The sequence below is a fragment of the Copadichromis virginalis genome, linkage group LG13 (assembly GCF_057382275.1).
Source record: "Copadichromis virginalis isolate Kocher_CV1m ecotype Utaka linkage group LG13, C_Virginalis_male_GT1.1, whole genome shotgun sequence".
Lineage (NCBI taxonomy): Eukaryota > Metazoa > Chordata > Actinopteri > Cichliformes > Cichlidae > Copadichromis > Copadichromis virginalis.
The window spans coordinates 13,772,273-13,792,552 of record NC_140630.1 but is presented as its reverse complement, the minus strand read 5'-3'; the positions used below and the strand labels follow the sequence as shown (position 1 = coordinate 13,792,552).

Below are 20,280 nucleotides of genomic sequence, written 5' to 3'. Positions count from 1 at the left end.
GGTATGCCTACTATGTCTCTATTTAAGGAACCTCAGCTTGTGCAAATCAAAGGCTAAGGTTCCTGCAGTGTTGTTTGTAGCGAGCAGTATCTGCAAACTTGGAAAAGATGAGAAAATAATGATAGACAGACCTAATAAAACAGGCCACTGCCAAAAAAGAGGAATTTTTGGGCCTTCAGTTAGCTTGGAATGTGTACCCTGTGGAAGGTAATATCTCTGGACCAGCACACAGATAATTTATCCCATGAACAATATTTAACAAAGGATGAGAAAAACAAAACACTTAGACAGTTCAAACTGTTTGTGCCTTTGTATTTGAAAAGCAATCAAGCAATGAAATGAACTGTAACTTACAAAGGTCTAGACAAAACCTAAAATTTAAAAACAAAGGTCCTGAGCTCCAGTCATGACACAAACGGTCACTTGGATTTCCGCTTCTGCTTTTGGTACCAATCGGGAACTTCTTTATTTGTCTGTAAATGAAAATAAGAGAAAGAAATAATATGAAAAGTGAAAGAGATTTGTTAATATACTCTCATCTATTTGACTTTCTCATGACTCATGGCTACATACTAGAACATATGCTCAGTTAGCCAACTTCACTGAAAAACTTCTATTTCACTAAATGATTTTTTAAAAAACTGTTCATCCTTTCATTTCTATTGCTTTGTCCTAACATGTGTCTAAGCACGTTCACATGGTGTGACTCATAAAAAGGGTGGTGCTACAACAGTCACTTACAAACACAGTGGGTTTGGGTTTGTTTGGTGATTCTTCTTCTGCTGTCCTGTTGATACGTTTGGACTGCTGTTTTTTCCCCAATCCAGAAGTCCTGATACCAGTTTTATCTGTTTCCAACAGGTTTAGAGCGTCTGCCTGTCTGGACCGCATGCTGATCAGGACCTGCTTCATCATGGCTAACTCCTGGAAAACCGCACAGTTCATAAAAGAAAAAAGAGGAAACAAGAGTAAAACAATAAATGAAGGAGTGTATGAGAAATTACTGGGAGTGTAGAGTCCAAAAGGCCACAGATTTCAACTATATAATCGTTTGATTTAACAAAAAAAAAAAAAAGTAATTCTTCTCTTTTATCTTTATTAATGTTTTGTGAAACATTTGCTTTCAAGAATTCAGGTCGAAGAAACCAAACACAGTCCAGCGATGGGACGACTTGCACTAAGGGTCTGCAGGGATGGCAGCAGCGGCAACAGCAGCAGGGCAGAGAGGGGGACTCTCGGCCATTTCACGGTTCTATTTATCACCTCTGAGGACATGAGCCCTGGCATCTCGCACACACGCACGAGCACACACGCACACACTAGAGCACACACACACGCTAGTGGCATCCCAAATAGCCAAGCTGAGGAACAGCTGTCTATGACAGGGCACATACTTCATACAGCAAACGGCCTGCTTGGGAACATACTCCTGCGTGTACGCGCACGCGTGCCTACGATCATTAAGACGCTGCACTAAATTCTCCGGTGTAAAGATCAACATTAAATTAATCAGCAGCTATTACTTATAATTGATTAATACCGTTAAATTTCAGACAAAAATACCAAATGTTTTGTTTTTAAGAAAAAAAAATTGTGTGAATTATCTGATTAAATTATAATTAGGTTTGTGTTCATTTATTTATTTATTTAAAGAAGACTTGAGCTCTAGGATATTATAAAGGAAAATTCCTAAATATTTACCAAAGACTGTTGGGGCCATAATTAAAGAGAGATATTAAATCTTTATATGTGTTGTTCCACTGAAGCATGGATTAACAGGTACGGTACCCACCTGGAGCAAGATACACTCAGACAATACAGTGGATGTCGCAGGTAACAGCTGCAAAACCTCATCACCGAAAACTAGATCTGCAATCATTAGTCATTAAATTCATGCAAACTGGGGAGTACTATAACAAAAAATAAATGTAATCTCTTTAGGTTTTAAACTCATACATTGCCAAAAAAACAATAAAAAACTCTGAGGTTTAAGTCATGAGCTTGTAGGAGAAAGAAAAAAAGAAATTGTGTCTCATCCCTGCAGCGGATGATGTGATCAAATTACAGCTTGCTTTACAATCTGGTTTAGCTACAAGTAAACTCTTGTGATTTGAGCTCAGAATTGCCACATTTCTGTCTGCACTTCAGAAGAAAACAACATGCTGAGCTGGAAGAGGTGACTGCTGTTTGAGGGTTTTACTGTTTACGTCAGTTGTGTGATGAAGTTGATCCAACACTTTGAAACTAAGAAACCAACCAACCAACCAACCAACCAGTCTTTCTTTCTTTCTTTTTTCCAGGTTTCTCACTTTTCATTTTGTGACCTTACTTTCAGAGAATACTCTGGCTTTTTTATGTTTACAGTGATGTGCTATTGAAATATCACTGCAGCTTATAATTAAGCCCCCTGGAGTCTATTTGTGTGGGGTTTGAAAAAAAAAAAAGCTCCAACAAAAACTCCATACAACCACTGATAATATAAATAGCAATGTAGCTTTTCGAATAAATGTACCACCCACTCAGTTTACGAATATTTTATATCTTGATATCATCAGAAAGCATTCAGCAAATTGATTGCTAACAATCACATAAACACTAAACAAAACACAACCAGTAACCAACACTGTCCCTTTGTGTACCTCTTGATGGTTGAGAAGTCGCTCCAGATCAGCGGCCATGTTATTTTTCACCTGTTCCAGAGCGGTCCGCTCTTTCCTCAGAGAACTGAGGTCATATTCAAACACAGACAGAGAGATCAGATCTCTAGTTAATACAAAAAGTACACTTAATATTTATTCAGTAAGTATATGTAGTAAAATATTAACATGTCTTGAACAAAAATATTTAAAGACTGCAGAAACGGTAATATTAATGTCCTTCATGAAGCAGATTTAGTGGGTTTTAGTTTTTTTTATTGCTCTTTAGCGTCAGGTCAGGAGATGGGACACACAGGATCAGATGTGAAGGTGTGGCATGCATCGTAATTTGAATGTTCATTCATTTGTGTATGCAAAAATAAACAAAAACGTTCATATAGATAAAAGCAACAGGACTTCAGTGCATCACGTAAAATTCTCCTGAGCTGTGCATCTGCAGCCAAACAGGTTAACCTTGCAGACCCACAGAGAAAACTTAAATGTTTCCGACAGGGAAAGTCTGACAGCATTTTTCTTAACCTTTTTCTTTTTTTTTTAACCCTTCTTGTTCCTGCACCTGGTGAGCGCTCCGTGGTAGCACACAGCAAGAGAAAACCTGCAGTCTGTCAATTTGCATTTTTGACAGGCTAAAATAGAGAGGGCACAACAGCAATTTAGGTCATTGCCAAGAACCTGTAAATGCACTCATGTGGGGACTTACATGCACGCATGCAGGTTTGCACAGACATAATGGGCTAGGTGTGAAAGGGACAAAAGATGAGACTGGGAGATAATGATAAGGAAGAGATAAACCAAAGGGTGGGGAGGTATGGGCTCCCTATTGTATCAAGTGATTTACAAGATACAAAGTTTAACCAAACAAATTAGCAAAGGACGCTTTCCAAGAAGGAGAGAAGGCTGAACAACCTTCAGATGAAAAGGTCGTGAATGAATGTTTTTTTTTTTTTTTTTTTTTTTTAAATGTAGTATGCAGCATTTGTACCTGACATTGCCCTCAAGTGAGGTGACACGCTCCTTCAGTATGCTGATCTGTGCATCCCTTTGTCTCACCGTCTCAATCAAGTAACTATAAGGTTGCTGCGTCTGCTGTAACAGCTGGTTGGCGGCCAACAACTGTGGAAAAAACAAAGTATGTGTTAACCTGAGCAGTTAGAGAGCAATTACTTCACGTATGTAATGTTTCGTTTGACTTGTGTAAATTTTTCATGGGTCTGTCAAACTGTTATCTCCGGCATTTTTCAAAGATTCAACTAAAGAAATTAGAAAAAAATGTGTTTTTCACAACACACGGCTAGTAACAAAGTGCTCAAAGATGCAATTTAAAACAGGTTCTTTGCAAAGTTGTCTGCTATGTGTAGACACAACACTACCTCATTCCTTAAGTTAGGTGCCTTTATTATGCTTGAATGATTCATAGGTCAGTGTTAAGTGGCTTAAACAAAAACATTCCCCTGGAAATGGTCAGGTACGATAACTTGATGGAAAAAGAGTGAAAAAGCAGCCAATTTCCACAAAAATGAGAAAAAAAACCTTTAAAAGACCTTTAGAAAACTAGTAGTGAAAATCAATTTATAAAAAAAACCAAAATATATTACAAGAACGTCTGACAGCTTAGAAGCAAAATATAAAGAAATCAGCGGTGGCTCAGTACAGTGCACAGTAATTGATAAACTAATGTCACACCAGTTAAGTAATTCTCTTTAGAAACTGGTTTTAGTTCATATTATAAAATTATATCAACTAAAATATTAGCAAATATTTCTGAATGATGCAAGATCTACAGTCATGGCATCTCTGATCTCATCAGGAGAAACTTGCATAAAAGTGAGTTTTTATGAAGGCATATCTAAACTTCAAGCTTTTTATGAAAAAAACAAAACAAAACATATCCATCAGTTGGTATTGTTCTTAAAATCTGCTGAACACTAGATAAAGTATGGGTGTTAAACATTAAACGGCTTTTACAACTGGCCGATAGTGAGTAGAACTGGGTGGAGGCTAAGGACAATCGTTAGTTAGTCAGGGCATTCGTGTGGGTGGTTTAGCAGTTAACACCCTGAGCCTTTCTAGTGAAAAGGAAGTATAATTTTTTCTTTTCTTGTATAGTCAGTGAATCATGAGTTATTCCAGATGAATGCCAGTTGATCACAGCTGACAGTTGAATGGTTGGCTTATTTAAATCCTGCCCATTCTGGCTTGCACAACCTCTCCTCTCATTGAGTTTATAATAATGAGTGAGGAGAAAGAAGAAGAAAAGAAAGGAAAACACAAGCACATTTGGCTGACAGAGCTATCAGGCTTATAATTCCAAGTCTTCCTGGATAAAATTTCCCATTAGTGCACGAGTGGCAGACACGTGACTTTACATACACATTTGTATACAGAGAGAATTCACACACCCAAACTTTAAGCTTCAGTGTTGCACACTCATACACAAACGCAACATACTGCCAAACGCAACAAAAGCTCAATGGCTGTCATGGTTTTTGGCAATACTTCCCACTGTATCAACAACGTTTGACAGGTATTATGACTAACTTCACATTCTTCTCATACAAAGTCTGCAATGCATGCTGTTTGTTTTTAAACAACCTGCCATTTTCGTCATTTGACTTCAAACGTGGAATCTGACAGTTTCATTGTTAAATGTTGACAGAAGATTCAGAAAAAAAGCAGGGGACCATCACAATGTGTCCCTAAGTGGGTTGGATGATACTCACTACTGTGCAAAAGTTTGGCCCTGAGGATGATATGAAAGAAATAATACCACAAATAAAGTCTTACACAACTACGCAGTAGTTAAGAATAAAATAAAAATAAAAATCCTCCTAAGCTCACTTGCGCATAATTTTTAAAGACACCTGGCACGTCTTCCAGGAGAACTCGCCATGCCACTTCTGAGGACTTAACCTGTGGCAGGTGCTTCTTTCTCTTTACGCAAATTCAGCGCCGTTGAGATCAGGATTCACCGTTATGGATATATTTGTGGTCACTGTCATGCTTACCCTTGTGAAGTACCTAAAACTTTGGCTTAGTACAGCACACATGCACACTCTGCCAAAATCATTTTTTCCATTCTTCAAGATGTGACCTAATGTCACGGCTCCAATGGCAGCCTTTCAAAGAGAAGTGATTATACCACAGTCGTGACAATGTGAGGAGGTAAATAGAGATGAGAGAGGAGCCATCAAGGTTGGGCTTTGTAATGACTTTCTTTTGTTACAAGAGGGAATACGTAAATCATTGTGACTTTGACAGAAAAAGTGGAATAAAATTAAGCAGAGTCGCTGTAGGAGTTTTGTCACGGCGGGAAAACAAGTGTTTGCAGGTACTGACTTGAAATGCTTTCAAGTTTGTTTTCCTTAGAAAACTCTCATATTAATGATGTTCTCCAGGGAACTTGATATTGTTTCAGGTGTTTACCTGTTCAGATATCTGCCCCGTCTGCGACTTGTGACTTTCCAACTCTCTCCTCAGTGATGTATTCTGCCTCTCGAGCTGCAGCACCCTGCGGGCCAAGTGAACGCTGCACAACAGCCACATAAAAGTTATGGGAATTTCAATCAACAAGACAAAAATCAACAAGATTACACTAGTGTGTATTTACACAATGCATCTTCTAGAGTCTGCTGCTAGGCAATGAGATTAATTTAGCCTTTTGGCTGCACATGCTGGAGATAAAAATCAAATAAAAGACTAAGTGGAAACATGTCCAGATGTTCTAGTTTGGTATTTCTAAGGAATTACTGTTAAACAACTGTTTAGTTCACAAGGCAAAAGACACCGTGTGGGTGACCGCCAAAGAAGAAAGCCACAAAGATGCACGATATGTGTCACATTTAAAGCATAAACAGCAAATTGTTTACCAGTATTGCAACATAAAGGGCAAAATTCAAAATCAAATACAAAGGAAAAGAATATATGACAATATAAATGATGCATTTCTTTAAACACTCAAAATATGTTTTGCAAATCTTATGCAGGATGCAAAACCTTAAAAGACCAACATTTGTGTTGCATCTTTTGCTTGAAATGCAGTGAAGTGCTTCATGTACTATACCTCTGTTTTAGTCTTCTTTTGGCCGTTGTAGGAACATTTGCCCCATAGCCATATGAGAACAAAACCCTCTCTGCCTCTTCTTCATTCTCAACTGATAAGAGATAATGGTACAACTGGAATTAGAGTATGTCTGCGGGGCTATTAAGATAAACAGGTACAAACATGTGGTTTGTTTTCTTTTCCTGCAAAGCTCAGGCATTTAAAAAGATCAAAAGATAAAACTGTATTAAGATTTTGTTGCCATCTTTCTATGTCAATCTCCCATCTTACCCAAATAAGATTATTATGTAATTTGTATTACACACATTTTTCCAATGTTAGGTTCCAGTTGAGTGCACTTGTTTGCTTTTGTCTGTCTGATTTCACAGATATGTGTTTAAAGTGGCTGTTTCCACAGAGATAATGCAATACTCTTACTTTCGGCGGCTTGCATGGTGACCTGGTCCAGCTCTTGCTCGAGCTTTTCATACGTTTCCAGGCGAGACGCCTGCTCAGCGTTCTGAGTCTGCAGCTCTGCTACCCGCCTCTCTGAGGAAGTTTGTAGCCTGTAAAACTCCTGAGTGAGGAGCTTAGCAGCAGGAGGAGAGACAGAGAGACAGACAATAATGTTCAAAACTATTGTTCTTAGTTGCACTTTAACACCTTTGTTTCCAAATTATGTCCGCAGAGTTATAGTTTATCAAGATCAGCTTTTTCCAAAATGATAAAAGTTATCTCACTTCAGTTATGTTTTGCTGTAAAATGAGGTTGTCAAACATGCCAACGCTATCAGTAAATCCTGTCATAAACCTGCCGCGTATGACCTGTGCAACTGCCACAAGAGTTGACTTGAGTCCCCATGAGTTGTGCTTACTGACAGAGAGTCATTTGCACTGATGGCAACATTGCCATGTCAAGCTATCCCAGTGTGGGATGGTTTGTTGATGGAGGCGATTTAATATAAATTCTAATCTCTGCATTAAAACTCATGATATGAGCCCTCTTGCTTCTAGAATTCCCAGAGTATTTAAAATATTTTAATATAATATTGATATTTGGTCTCTCTGTATAGCTACAAAAATCACCATGCAAAATATCCCAATACTTTTTATTGATTGATTTATTTTTCCCCACCACCCCAAACTAACATAGTAGCAAAAAACCTTTCGCTATACAAAGATAAAATGGTTAATAAATGTTAAGGTAACCCTGGACACACACAAGGCTTTGAAATCTTTTGATACTGCCAAGTTTATAGAGACTGAAAGAAAATGTAAAATGCTGTGCCTCAGCCTGCTAGTAAAGACACCTATCGTATAAATTTGAGGCGATTTTCCAAAAGGTTGACCTCTGATCTTGACCCTGAGTTCAAGTTCATTGAGATGAGAAGTCACCTCGTTTCTAAGTTAACTTGAGTGTCTAAACCGCCCGCCCAGCCAGCAAGGTTACGACAATACCCCATCAAACTTTTACAGCTGAGGGGCAAGAATTTCCTGGATTGGATGAGTGCTTTTTTGCTTTTGCTTATTTTGCTTCTTGCCTATGCTGTTTTGCCAAACTCAGTTTGATGCAGGCAGAAATTCATCGTAACAACAGGCTTGTAGGGAACAAGTACATTTACATATTTGACACACTTACATGTTTCAGACTATGAAACAAATTTTAGTATTTGAAAAAGACAGCCAGGTTTTAAATGACAATGTCATTTGTTACAGAAAAACAGCTATCTAAACCTAACCTAATAACTGGCTGTGCCTTCCTTGGAAGCAAGAATTGCAGTAACTTGGAAATAGTCTTACACATTGCTGTGCAGGAATTTTGGCCCGCACTTTCAGAAATTTTAATTCAGCCAAACAGGTGGGTTTTCATGCATGAATGGCCTGCTTAAGGTCATTCCAAGGCATCTTAATTGGATTTAAATGTGGGCTTTTGACTAGGTCACTCCAAAAACCTTCATTTTTCTTTGTTTTGTAGCCATTCAGAGGTGGTAGAGAGCTTCACGGTTCCACCAGTTGGCCATCACACTACACCACCACCGCACCACGTTTGACGGTTTGTATGATGTTCCTTTTATGAAATGCTGTGTTGCTTGTGTTATGAGACACAAATCTTCCAGAAAGTTTTCCCTCATAAGTCCATAGAATTTTCCTAAAAGTCTTCATCAACAGATCATCAAGATGTTTTTAGGCAAATATGAAATGAGCCTTTGTGTTCTTTTTGGTCGACAGTAGTTTTCTCCTCGGAAGTCTCCCATGGCCATTTTTCCCAGTCTCTTTCTTACTGTTGAATCACGAACGCTGACCCTAACTGAAACACATGAGGTCTGCAGTTCTTTTGTGTCCTCCTGGATGAGTCATTGATGCACTCTTAGAGTATTTGGTAGGACGGCCACTCCTGGGAAGGTTCTCTGTTTGTAATTAATAGATCTCACGATGGTTCACTGAAGTTCCAAAGCCTTGCCTTGGAAATTGCTTTTTAATCTTTTCCAGACTGAGTGACAATGACATTGTTTCTCATCTCTTCTTGAGCTTTTTTAGATGGTGGCATGTGATTTCTTGATTCAAGAGGTCTGGCAGGAATCAGGCCTGGGTGTGGTTAGTGAAATTAAACTTAGCTTTCCAAAATAAATGTGGTTAATTTTCTCACAGTTAATTAACAACTTAAAAAGGCAGGACAATAATTTTTTCAGACAGGGCCAGGTGGGTTTAACTCTTTTCCCCCCGACTAAATGAAATCACAATTTAAAAACTACATTTTGTATTTACTTGGGTTATCTTTGTTTAAAAGAAAATTTATTTGAGGATCTGAAACATGTAAGTGTAACAAAGATGCAATGTCCAATGCAAAAAGAGGAAGCTAGGAACTATTTGACGCTTGTCTTTTTAATCACAGTACACTATACTGGGAAGTTGTGGAGAAGTACCTAAACATTATTTATGTACTGAAGCCACAGGTCAATATTGTTATCGTTCAGATTAAACAGAGTTCCTTCACTTACATACCCCTCTGAGTGTGTCTCTCCACCATGCCTCAGTTCATGTGCAGATGCATAATGAAACACATGCTCAAATACAGCTTATAAGATAATGACAAGATAAATAAGATAATGGCTAGATAGTAATTAACTAAAAAGAGAAGATGGCGTAATTACAGCACTGATAAATACGTTAAAGGGATAATGAAAAATTTTAACTGATTTTTCCCATTTGATTTAATCAACGGTGAACTACAAAGCATTACACGGACTTTTAATCAGAATGAATGTTCCACCATCGTAATCAAATGATGGATAATGGAGTAATATCTTGAGACGTAGGGTATATTTTTGTTCCCATTACATACATGATTACATAAACTTTGTTTTTGGATTAACTTGTTAGAAATTGTTTCCTTTTACCATTTTTCCTTTTCAACATTTACTCGAAAAATAGATCAGGAGAAAAGAAAGATCAGACGGAGACAAAAAGCAAGCCTTGCAATCACAGCGTTAATTTAAAAATAAATAAATAAATAAATAAATAAATAAAGCATTTTTCTCCTTTTAAGAACACGTGATGCGATGAGAGGTGCATCCAGACATCAAGGACTAATTGCACTTAGTGTACTTCTTTCATAAGTACGCTTGATTCATTGGACACAAATAAAAATGAAGCCACTGGAGCGATTTATGAAGACGGATAGCCGTGTTAATTTTTAAGTACTATGGACGGACTTGATTTTAGGCTTCAGTTGTGCATATTCGGTTGTAATAACAACATCGTATGTTTGTGGGCAACGTTTCTCCCGTCTGTGCCAAACAGATCATTTTTGACTGACTGATAATTAGGAGTAGACTAGAAGCACCAACTTTGTTATCAAAGAAGTGTTCAAGGTGACAATCAGACTGAGGTAATCTTGAATTAAATAAGAAGACTGAGAGAATTTTTAAGTTGTGTGCTACTCTCTGTAATGAATGCTCCACAGACCTCAGCAGGATGCACTGAACCTGCTTTTAAAAATTCTAGGAGAAATCCAATTACTAATACGAATAAACAACCTGTAACATTAACTCAAGCAGAAAGTAAAACAAACACACTAGTAATCGGGTATCCCATCATTTTATGTCTGAGTACCTCTAGTTTCTTCTGCTGTTTCTCACACTCCAGCTGACACTGAGCTAGGGCTTTAGCCGTCTCATCCTTGACCATATTAGCACGCTCAGCTTCAAAAGAGTGCAGCTTGGCCTGGTTGGATAGTTCTGCCACCCGGCTGTCTGTACCCAGCTGCAGCTGACGGAACCTAGAGTAAGAAAAGATGGAGATAAAGTCACACACCTCACTAGATATTAAAGATAATTTTTGTATTTTTTTTTTAAATGCTACAACATGTTTTGGTACAAAGAGACTATGTGGACTAGATAATAAAGGAGCACAGTGTGCTTCTCACACAAAAGGTAAACTCAGCTGTAGGCTGGTGGTTGAGCTCAGGCATGCCCGGTGGTTTTAAACAAACGCTGCAACTTCTTCCGTAACAGGGACTCAATTACATTTTGCGGTAAATGTCTTAAAAGCATGCTCCTGTTGGTATACTTTAATTCCCCATTGTACACTATTGTGAAATGAAGTTCAATTTGCGCCTCCACCGCTACACAAAGTCATTTAGCAGGAAGTTTGCTTGTTACAGTGCACCATTTCTTCAGTTGTGCTTGCAGCAGTTTTTGATTTTGTTCCATCTACAGTGATTAAGTTGGCACCAGTAAAAGGTTTTTCCATATAACCTAACCAATTAGACAAGAACAAAGGGACCTGCAGTTAATGTCGGATATAGAATATAAAGACAGAGGTGCTTTTATTTTCATTTTGATCCAATTTTCTATGCATGTAAATGCAAAGACATAACAAACTGGTTGGTTATTTTAATCTTTCCAGTCATTTATCAGGCTGAAACAGCAAATGGATCCTGATGAATCGAGCAGCATGTGTAAGACTGTTAGATGAGTAAGAAAAATAACTTGAAGATATCACTTCCCGCTCGAGAGAAATTATAAACTCAATTTTTTCGTGACTAATTAAAAAAGGGCAACGATTTTTCTGCAGCCTTTAAAGTACAACACGAGCAGACAACAGTTTCAAGCTCACTTCTCCTCCCTAGGCAGTGTTCGAGCATGCACACACAGACCCCATCAAGTCGTGGAGGTTGGTTGGATAATATTAATAACTCTCGATTACAGCTGACCTGATAAGATTTCATCATCCATAGTGCGCAGGCCTGAGCTATGTGCTCACAGTGATAGACGTGTACACATGGTGGACATTTTATGCCTTCTATTATTCATCGTGGCCGCAATATGGAAGCAAAGAAGTAAAAATTTCTTTGGAAAACAATGCTACCCTTCCGGAAGGCTCATTAGCTGCATTTATTCTTGTGCTTTTAAATGGCAAATTTATGACAGTGGCAAATAAGAGTACGTGACACTCAAGCTACCCAAGGCAGCATTGCTGCAGCAAAGTCTGTCAGGAAGGTGAAAACGGAAAACTGTGCTCAACACTTTGCCTTTGTTTTGGACAATCGGATCGCTAAGGTTCAAGCTGGCCCTTTAGGCTTAAATTAACTGACGCCATTTCAGGCTTCTCACCCTCATTCTTTGCCCCAGAAATAGGGGCATGCGTGGGGTTAGGGGTTAAGGGCTTGAGGCTAGCATCTGTCATTGCTGGCTTGCGATGTGATGTAGAGAGGGAATGTGATCGCTGTAGAGAGAGTCCAAGGGAGAGTGAAGTGACTTTGTGCATGTGTGTGTATGTGTGTGTGTGTGTATGGAAAGACTAACAGCTGGTGGTTTGGATGTAGAGAAATGCATGGCATGTAGTAGTAACCCAGGACTGGGACACTACTACTACTACTGCTGCTGCTGCTGCTGCTGCTGCTGCTGTGTAAGTGGCTCTGTTTGTGTGTTGCAGAGACACTTAAAGTGAAAAAAATAAAGATTTATGACATGAGAAATGAGAATTCTTGATGGTGCAGAAAGAAATTTCTCCACGTAAATAATTGTTAGTTTTAAAATGTGGTTTCAAAAGGGAGTCTTGAGAAATCAGGTGCAAAGACACATACCATGTGACTAATGACACGGCTGAAATGCTACCTCCAATAAAAAAGAAATCTTACACCTTAAGTATTTATGTGCTGGCGTGTTCATCAGGGCTCACAATATTTCTGTAGCAATTTTCATGCAATTTTTAAAACTTCTTACAAGGCTGTGGCCCAGAGGCACCTTTCCAGGCTATACTGAGATGGCCTCTGTGGCCTGGAGCAGAGATAGAGACTAGCTGGTCAGACACTAATCACTCAGAAGGAGGGTGGAAAAGGAAAAAATATACTAGAAAAACAACTTCATTTTTTTTTTTTTTTAAACCTACAAAATCTGAAAAAACCCCACATAGTTTAAGCATTAAAAGGCAACAAAACTTGATTACTAAACTCACTTTCTCTTAATAGCAATTTCAAAATCTCATCTTATTTCCTCAGCAAATATCGTCAGTGCCACCAAATAATCGGTGCCTCATTTTGCTTTTTACCTGTGCTGTTTCTGCTTTTACAGGCCAAGACACTGGCTGCTTAGGACCTCTTTTTATAAAGTAAACTGACTTCCGAGCAACCTTTTGATCTCTCTGCTACAGCAAAGCCTTCATGTGATCTTTAGTAAGAGATGGTAAACCACAGCCACCAAAGTCCTGCCGCGCCCACAACATTTGCTAATGACAGGCGGCCAGTGGCTCGCATGTCAGCGTCAAAGCAAGTACAAGCTCACAGCTTTAAAAGAAACAGAAGAAACACGGTGAGAACTTAATCTTTATAAAAAGCACAGCAATCAAGCTGGCTTTATTAATCAAACTAGTTTGGCTTCTTTGGCTTCTTTGGCTGGCAAACACAAAATACAATGAATTATGCAAATGGGTTCCAAATATTTCATGGTTAACAACGACAACAAAGAGTCGTTCCAGATGCCCTCAGTTACCCTCAGGTAGAGTTTCTTAAGTAGCCAACATTGGAAGGTGTTAACTAACCACGACGCTACCTGTCACATTAACAAATCTTTCTCACGCAGCTGGAAACAAAAACAGATTTTAGTAGTCTAAAGCAGAGGTCCCCAACCATTTTTTGCGCCACGGACCGGTTTATGCCTGACAATATTTTCATGGACCGGCCTTTAAGGTGTCGCGGATAAATACAACAAAATAAAACTAGTACCGGTACTGAAAAAAAGAAAATTTATTCATAACACACGTGAAAAGACCAAGGAACCGAGTAAACGATAAAAACGATAACAAAATAACGCTGAAAAGAGATAAAAACCCTGAAAACTATACATTTCACACCCGAGCCTCAACTCTCGCGGCCCGGTACCAAACGACTCACGGACCGGTACCGGTCCGAGGCCCGGGGGTTGGGGACCGCTGGTCTAAAGTATGTAATCATGTGACCAAGCACTTTTTTCCACTTTCATGTGTGGTATTTTCAATTGTAACTAAGAATTTGTACTCATTATATCGCTGCTTGCACGGATAAAAATGTTGATATTTATTCTAAAACTACCAGTTTTCATGTTATTTAAAACCTCCCATTTTGAACCGCATTAAAAATCTAGTTTATACAAGAAAAAATAAAAGAAGTTACCCCTAACATGCATTTAACAAGGTGCACAGACGGTCCCATTTTCCCACTTACTTTTTTTAGCACTCTCTCTCTTTGTTTTTTAATCAAATTAAGACTGAGAGAATTTTATTAATAATCAATAAAATAACTTCCACTTATCTTCTTGACTACAAAAATGACCTAAAGGGAGACTTCTGTGACAGACTTCTGAGTCAGAAGTCTCCCTTTAGGTCATTTTTTCTGACTTCTGTGCATGACATGGAGTGACAGGGGAAAAAACATGTCAGTGTTGCGCTTTAAGCATGTGACAGATGATAAAACTCACTGCTCCAGCAGTTGGTCATATCTGGACTGGGCATCTCTCTCAGCAGCCACTGCTCGGTCTCTCTCCAGCACCGCGCCGTCTCTGGCCTCGCGCAAGTTCCTGATCAAACACACACACACACACACAGTTGAAAGACACTCTCATTCCTGTGGAGAGCAATGATTTTAATCATTCGAAGATATGCTGCTATTTTCTTAGTTTTTGAGGTACTGTTACATTGTAACATTGTAACAGCTCTTTCTTCTCTTAAATATCTGTGTAGGCACAAGTAAATACAGTAACAGACAAATGTTATGTTATTTTACTGACCTTTTTTTGAACATGTATATATAAAGAAAAAAAAGAAAAGAAAAGAAACATTAAGTTGACACGAATAAGTATATAATCACACAACTTACACACTCACAAAGGATCAGGGTGAAGTTTACTGCGAAATTTGCTTTACTCTATGTTAGATAAGATGAAAAATAAAAAGACCAAGTGTAGTGTGTGCACAATTATTCTACTTTTTGCTGTTCTCTAATTCACCACAAGTAGCTCTACATATTTTAACAATGCAAATATTTATGTTTGATGTCTTGTTTCTTCTCCTCCTCCCGGGGATCTTTTGCTTTTTAGGTGAATTTGCAAACCACAACATCATTGAGTCACCAGCCTCTTCCCTAATGCAATGCTTCAATTTGTAATTATAAACCACTCACTGACTCTTAATGAGTAATGAATAATGTTTGACTTTACTTGGTTTAAACAGCACCCCTGATATTCAGTTTTTCAGCAGTTATACTAAAAGACGCTGATACCTGTTTTCCCTCTCATACATCTCCCTGGAGGTTCTCTGCAGGTTGTCTATCTCCTGACTTGTTTTCAGCCTGATGTTCTCCAACTCCTCTCTTAATTTGCTCTCATATTCTGACTTGTAGTGGTCTCTGTAGAGAAAAGAAGATAAAAAAAATGTTTTTTTTAAATGAACAGAGCATTATACGCAGAAGCTTTCTTCATGTGGGTGAGGTCATAAGAACTGAGATCAGAATACAGCTGGCAGATACTGCGTATCATCATCTAATTTTTATTGACTATTATAATACTTGCACAGCTTACTTCTTCCATATCAAAGCACTAGAATAGTGGCTTCTTATGAGAAGCATAAAAGAACAAAAACAGCAAAGCCGAACCTGGATGCTACATATTTTTCATAGGCGTCTTCCCTGGCTTTTTTAGTGTCTTCTAATTGTACCTGGTCAAAAAAACAGAAACAAAGGTGAAAGCAAACCACACGGGGACTTCTTGTGTTACTATAAGCATTTTGCCAAAGAACTGTCTGAACCTGCAATCTCTCCAGGCGGTCTTCTTCATGTGCACAGCGAACACTGAGTTCCACATTCTGCCTGTGCAGGTACTCCTTGTCCTTCTGCAGGAGTGTCACTGATTGTTGCAATGTTGCCACCTGGAGGACACGAAGGAAGAATACATTTAAAAAACAAAAAACTATTAACACAGAACCATGAAAGAAAGATTTAGAGGGTATTACGAGGAAAGCATCTGTGTGATGCACCTCTTTGCTGAGTGTGTCCCTTTCTCTGGTCACTGCAGCGTGAGACAAGTCTACGGCCTCATATCTCCTCTTTAACTCCTTCAGCTCTGCTTCAAAGTTGTCGCGCTCTCTATAAAACACAACATCAGGAGTGGACACAAATTTAAACTTACAAGTTCAAAATTTAAATATAAAGGTAAGTTTAAATTCATCATCTCCTACTTGTTGTTTTCTGAGGGGAAAAGGGGTTTGGAGCTTGTTGTTTCCAGTTTATTAGATAATATCATAGTGAAATGCTGCTCTTTGAAACATTACATAATATTAAAGTAATTAAAATGATAGCAAACAAAAACTGACGGCTGGTTTTCCTTTTTTAAATAAAACACAAAGGCTCCTGGCGTCCTACTTTTCCACCACATCTATTACAGACATGCTGTTACGCCAGACGATCCATTAAGTGTTTCAACGCCAGTATCAAATGTTACAATGCACTGTTTTCAAAGGATCTGACTCACAGTAGTCAAATTTATAATGTGTTCTTTCATTACTGTTATAGAAGAAAAAGCAGCGGGCTGCTCTTAAATCTACAATACAGTTCTGCATTTTTTCCCCATGTACTGTTTAAAAATTGTGTTTCTGGGACAAGGACAGAGCCTAAAATATGTACTGTGGCCTTCGTGGGAAATATAGAAAGCTCATAAGCTGACCTCTGATTAGCAAATGTCACATAAGCAAACACACCGTTTGATGTTTGGGTAGTTTTCTCTGCGGTAGTCGCCATCTTGGATCTGCTGTTTGGTGTCAGCCAGTTCTAAGGTCAATCTCTGACTCCTCATCTCCAGCTCTGTACGCAACCGCCGCTCTTCCTCGTAGCTCTTTGAGGACACATGCACAGAAAAGACAATACTGATAATACAAGAAGCACCTTATCTACTACGACTATTATTATTATTAGCATTATCATCATCATTATTAGCATTAGCATTATTATTATTAGATGTGATAAGACACATTCCCGCATTCAGCACGAGGTGATGCGCAATTTTACAGCCAGACGTCTCCAAATCACAAACCGAAACCTTGCCAAGAAAATAAGGCATCCGAAAGAAATACTAGGAATTCTGCTACTAGTATTCCTTGGACACTGGAAGGAATAATAACGTAAAACTGAAAGATTAGGATTTCAGGAAGAATCCAGTCCAGGCACTCAATGTAGGAGCAACTGATAAAAAGGCCTTTGTTTTTAGTGAGCTAGAGGAATTAGAATATGTACACTAGCATGTATTGGCTTGTGTGTTCTTCAGGGTGCGGGACGTCTACGTTTAAAAAAAAAAAGAAAAAAAAAAAAGTAAAATCACCTGTCACACAGCAATGTTTAGATGCCCTGTGGCATTTTCATCTTAAAGCATCTCTTGCCAAGAAGAGAATTAGGACAGGATATTTTCCACAGTTTTCCCATTCTCAGATGTTCCGAACACAAGGAAATAGTCTGCTTTTAAGACATCCAAACTACTGTGTGGGTAATACAAGCATGCTGTTTGGATAGTGCACATGTGGAAGCACACATGATATCCACTCAGTAATGCAGTACAGGAATATTACCTGTGCTATTTACTATCTGTAACAAAGCAACAGCATGCCTACTTTTTACTATGGAACCGTCAAGTTAAATACCAGCATGTCTGGTCCGACTGTGTCAGACATTTGCGTTCTCACATTCACCTCCTTAGGGTGAAAACTGCTTAGCCAACATCCCTCCAGCAGCCCGAGTCTGAATTCATGACATTTTTTTTGGCATATTATAACCCTGCTGTCAGCATGACACAGCATTTTCTCATCATTGTGTCATGCATGCCTACGGGGTGTCTGGTAGTTGTATTGACTGTACTGTTTTTGTTTAACTCACACCAATATCATTCTCAACACTGCAGTTTTTAACATGACCACTGAAAAGTCGCTACGATTGACGCTTTTAGCACATCTTGACCATCTGCGATCTTTGTTTTTACATTTCCTAAACAAGTGACTCAAAGTCTGAGTGTTTCAAGTATGTTGCTTTAAACATAACAAAAGAAAATAAAGACAAAAAAGAACAAGTGTTTGATATGCTACGTAAACAATTATGTGAACACTTTGCACAAGTGCTGCTAGGTTGGGTTTGTGTGTTTTACCTCAATCAGTGTCTTCATCTTGGTTCTGTGCATACCCAGCTCTTCTGTTACACTGCTGTCCTTCAGACTAAGCTCAACCAGCTGGGCCCGCAGAGGAGTCACTACCTCATAGAAACGCATCTAGGGACACAGCACAAAGAAAACGTCACCTTGTTTCTTGATTTCTTTATATGTTGTCCTTTCTAATGACCAATAGAAGACCACCTCATACTCACAGCTACATATTCCTGTATAGATATTTTGTCCTCAGGAAGACCACGAAGCTCCTGGTATCTGTCCTGGGAGAGGTCCAGATCCCTGAGAGATCTCCTCAGTTCTCCAGCCTTCTCACACAGCTGTCGGTTAGTCTCCTCCAGCTGCTGCTGCCTGAGCAGGATGGCCTCCATCTCCTGCTTACGCAGAGCCTGCTGCTTCCTGGTGATGACAGCCTTTTTTAACAAAGTTGACATTTGACCTCAGCAGCTAAATGATGGGACGGAGGGTATATGTAGTTGTATTAGTTAGAAATTACATTACAATGCACTATAGAAGCTCTGCTTATGCACGTTAAAGCACACATAATTGTGTACTTTAACATGCATAACACGCAGGTCCTCTTTCACTGCATCCATCAATCTTCTCTGTGGTATTCCTGTTTTCCTCCTGCCTGGCATCGCCATAAGACCTTGACCTCCAATCCCAGATCCAACAGGATTAGAAATGGTGCAGATTAAGCAGTTTGTATACAAAGTTAGAAAGGCAAGGTTAACATGGTTTAGACACGTGCAGTGCACGGATAACTGATATATCTGATATAATTGTCCGATATATAAATTATCAATCACTGGACATACTGTATCAATTATTCACGCACTGTACGTGTCAAAACCATGTCAACCTTGCCTTGTTGGAAATACTGCTCAATAGCCTGAGCTGTATATGCATTTCTTGCTCCCAAACATGACACTGATGCTACAAAGGGCACAGGGCAGACACAACATCCTTGTGTGATGTAATACAATGAGATATGGGGGCAGGGGCCACGTCTATAAGAGTGCTGCTTTATATGCACACATAAAGACTTCAATTTAAGTCTTTATGTCTCGGAAAATATAACTAGTCATGAAACCCCTGCTCTGGTTGTGTCCTTTCTCACCTGTTCTCCTCCTGAGTAAGTTTCAGCTGGTTATCCAGTCTTAGGACCAACACTTGTTTCTGATGCAGGGCGTCATTCAGCCTCTCCTCCAACTCCTCAATCTGAAACACCAGATATTTTATTATAGACGCTTTAATTCAATCACAAAACTATTACTGCAACAATGATGCTGCAGTACCAGGTCGTTTTTCTCCTAACCAGGGGAAAAGTTATCTGCAGAAACACTGTCTCCATTTCCCACCCCAAGTCTACCTTTGACATATGATCGGCCTTCATGTTGTCTATGATGAGATTCTTCTGAGATAGCTCGATTTTAAGCAGCTGGATGTTGTGCAGCAGCTCCTTCCTCTCGATCAGCTGGCGGGTCACCTTCTGGGAGCCGTTCCGCTGCTCGTCGGACGAGGAGACATCCTCGGTGGTGGGCACGGTAGTCTCCAAGCTGATGTCCTCAGACTCTAGGTCCAAAGAGCTGGAGACGTTGGCTGCAGTCGGCTTGAGATGCTGCTTCTTCGGAGGCATTTTGTATCGTTTTGAATCCTGATTCTGACTCCTCGGTACCTCTCTGGCTAAACAGCTAAACACTGGCAACCAGCGTTAAACAAAGAGGACATGAACTTCATGCTGAATTGCAGTGACACCCCGGACTCAAAAAGAGAAGCCACAGAATTGTTTTTGTTTTCAAGGGTCCCGCTCTGAGCTGCCTGCTAGCCGCCACCGGCTCGACTTCTATGTGGGTTCAGCTACAGCGCCCTCTGTAGTAATAACCGTGAAGTGCAATCGCCATATAGTTCTC

General features: G+C 39.2%; 1 protein-coding gene across 1 annotated transcript; it reads right to left on the bottom strand.

Annotated features, from left to right (window-relative positions):
* Positions 1 to 295: 295 nt before the first annotated feature.
* Positions 296 to 20,219, bottom strand: pibf1 (progesterone immunomodulatory binding factor 1). The gene is made up of 18 exons (XM_085477418.1): positions 19,740 to 20,219; positions 19,488 to 19,588; positions 18,568 to 18,766; positions 18,353 to 18,472; positions 16,923 to 17,056; positions 16,203 to 16,311; positions 15,975 to 16,094; positions 15,823 to 15,884; positions 15,451 to 15,576; positions 14,651 to 14,749; positions 10,809 to 10,974; positions 7,135 to 7,285; positions 6,718 to 6,808; positions 6,081 to 6,183; positions 3,640 to 3,770; positions 2,640 to 2,724; positions 742 to 924; positions 296 to 473 (listed from the first exon to the last, which is right to left on the bottom strand). Exons 1-18 carry the CDS (start codon positions 20,004 to 20,006, stop codon positions 420 to 422), a joined length of 2,301 nt encoding a protein of 766 aa, XP_085333544.1. The 5' UTR covers positions 20,007 to 20,219; the 3' UTR covers positions 296 to 419.
* Between the last annotated feature and the right edge of the window lie 61 nt (positions 20,220 to 20,280).

Bases quoted from the DNA above. Each gene is read 5' to 3' on its own strand.
- pibf1 (XM_085477418.1), bottom strand. From the start codon at position 20,006: ATGCCTCCGAAGAAGCAGCATCTCAAGCCGACTGCAGCCAACGTCTCC. The intron at 19,589-19,739 runs GTAGACTTGGGG...CTGGTGTTTCAG, and splicing joins AGGCCGATCATATGTCAAAG to ATTGAGGAGTTGGAGGAGAG. The intron at 14,750-15,450 runs GTATCAGCGTCT...GTGTTTGATCAG, and splicing joins ATGTATGAGAGGGAAAACAG to GAACTTGCGCGAGGCCAGAG.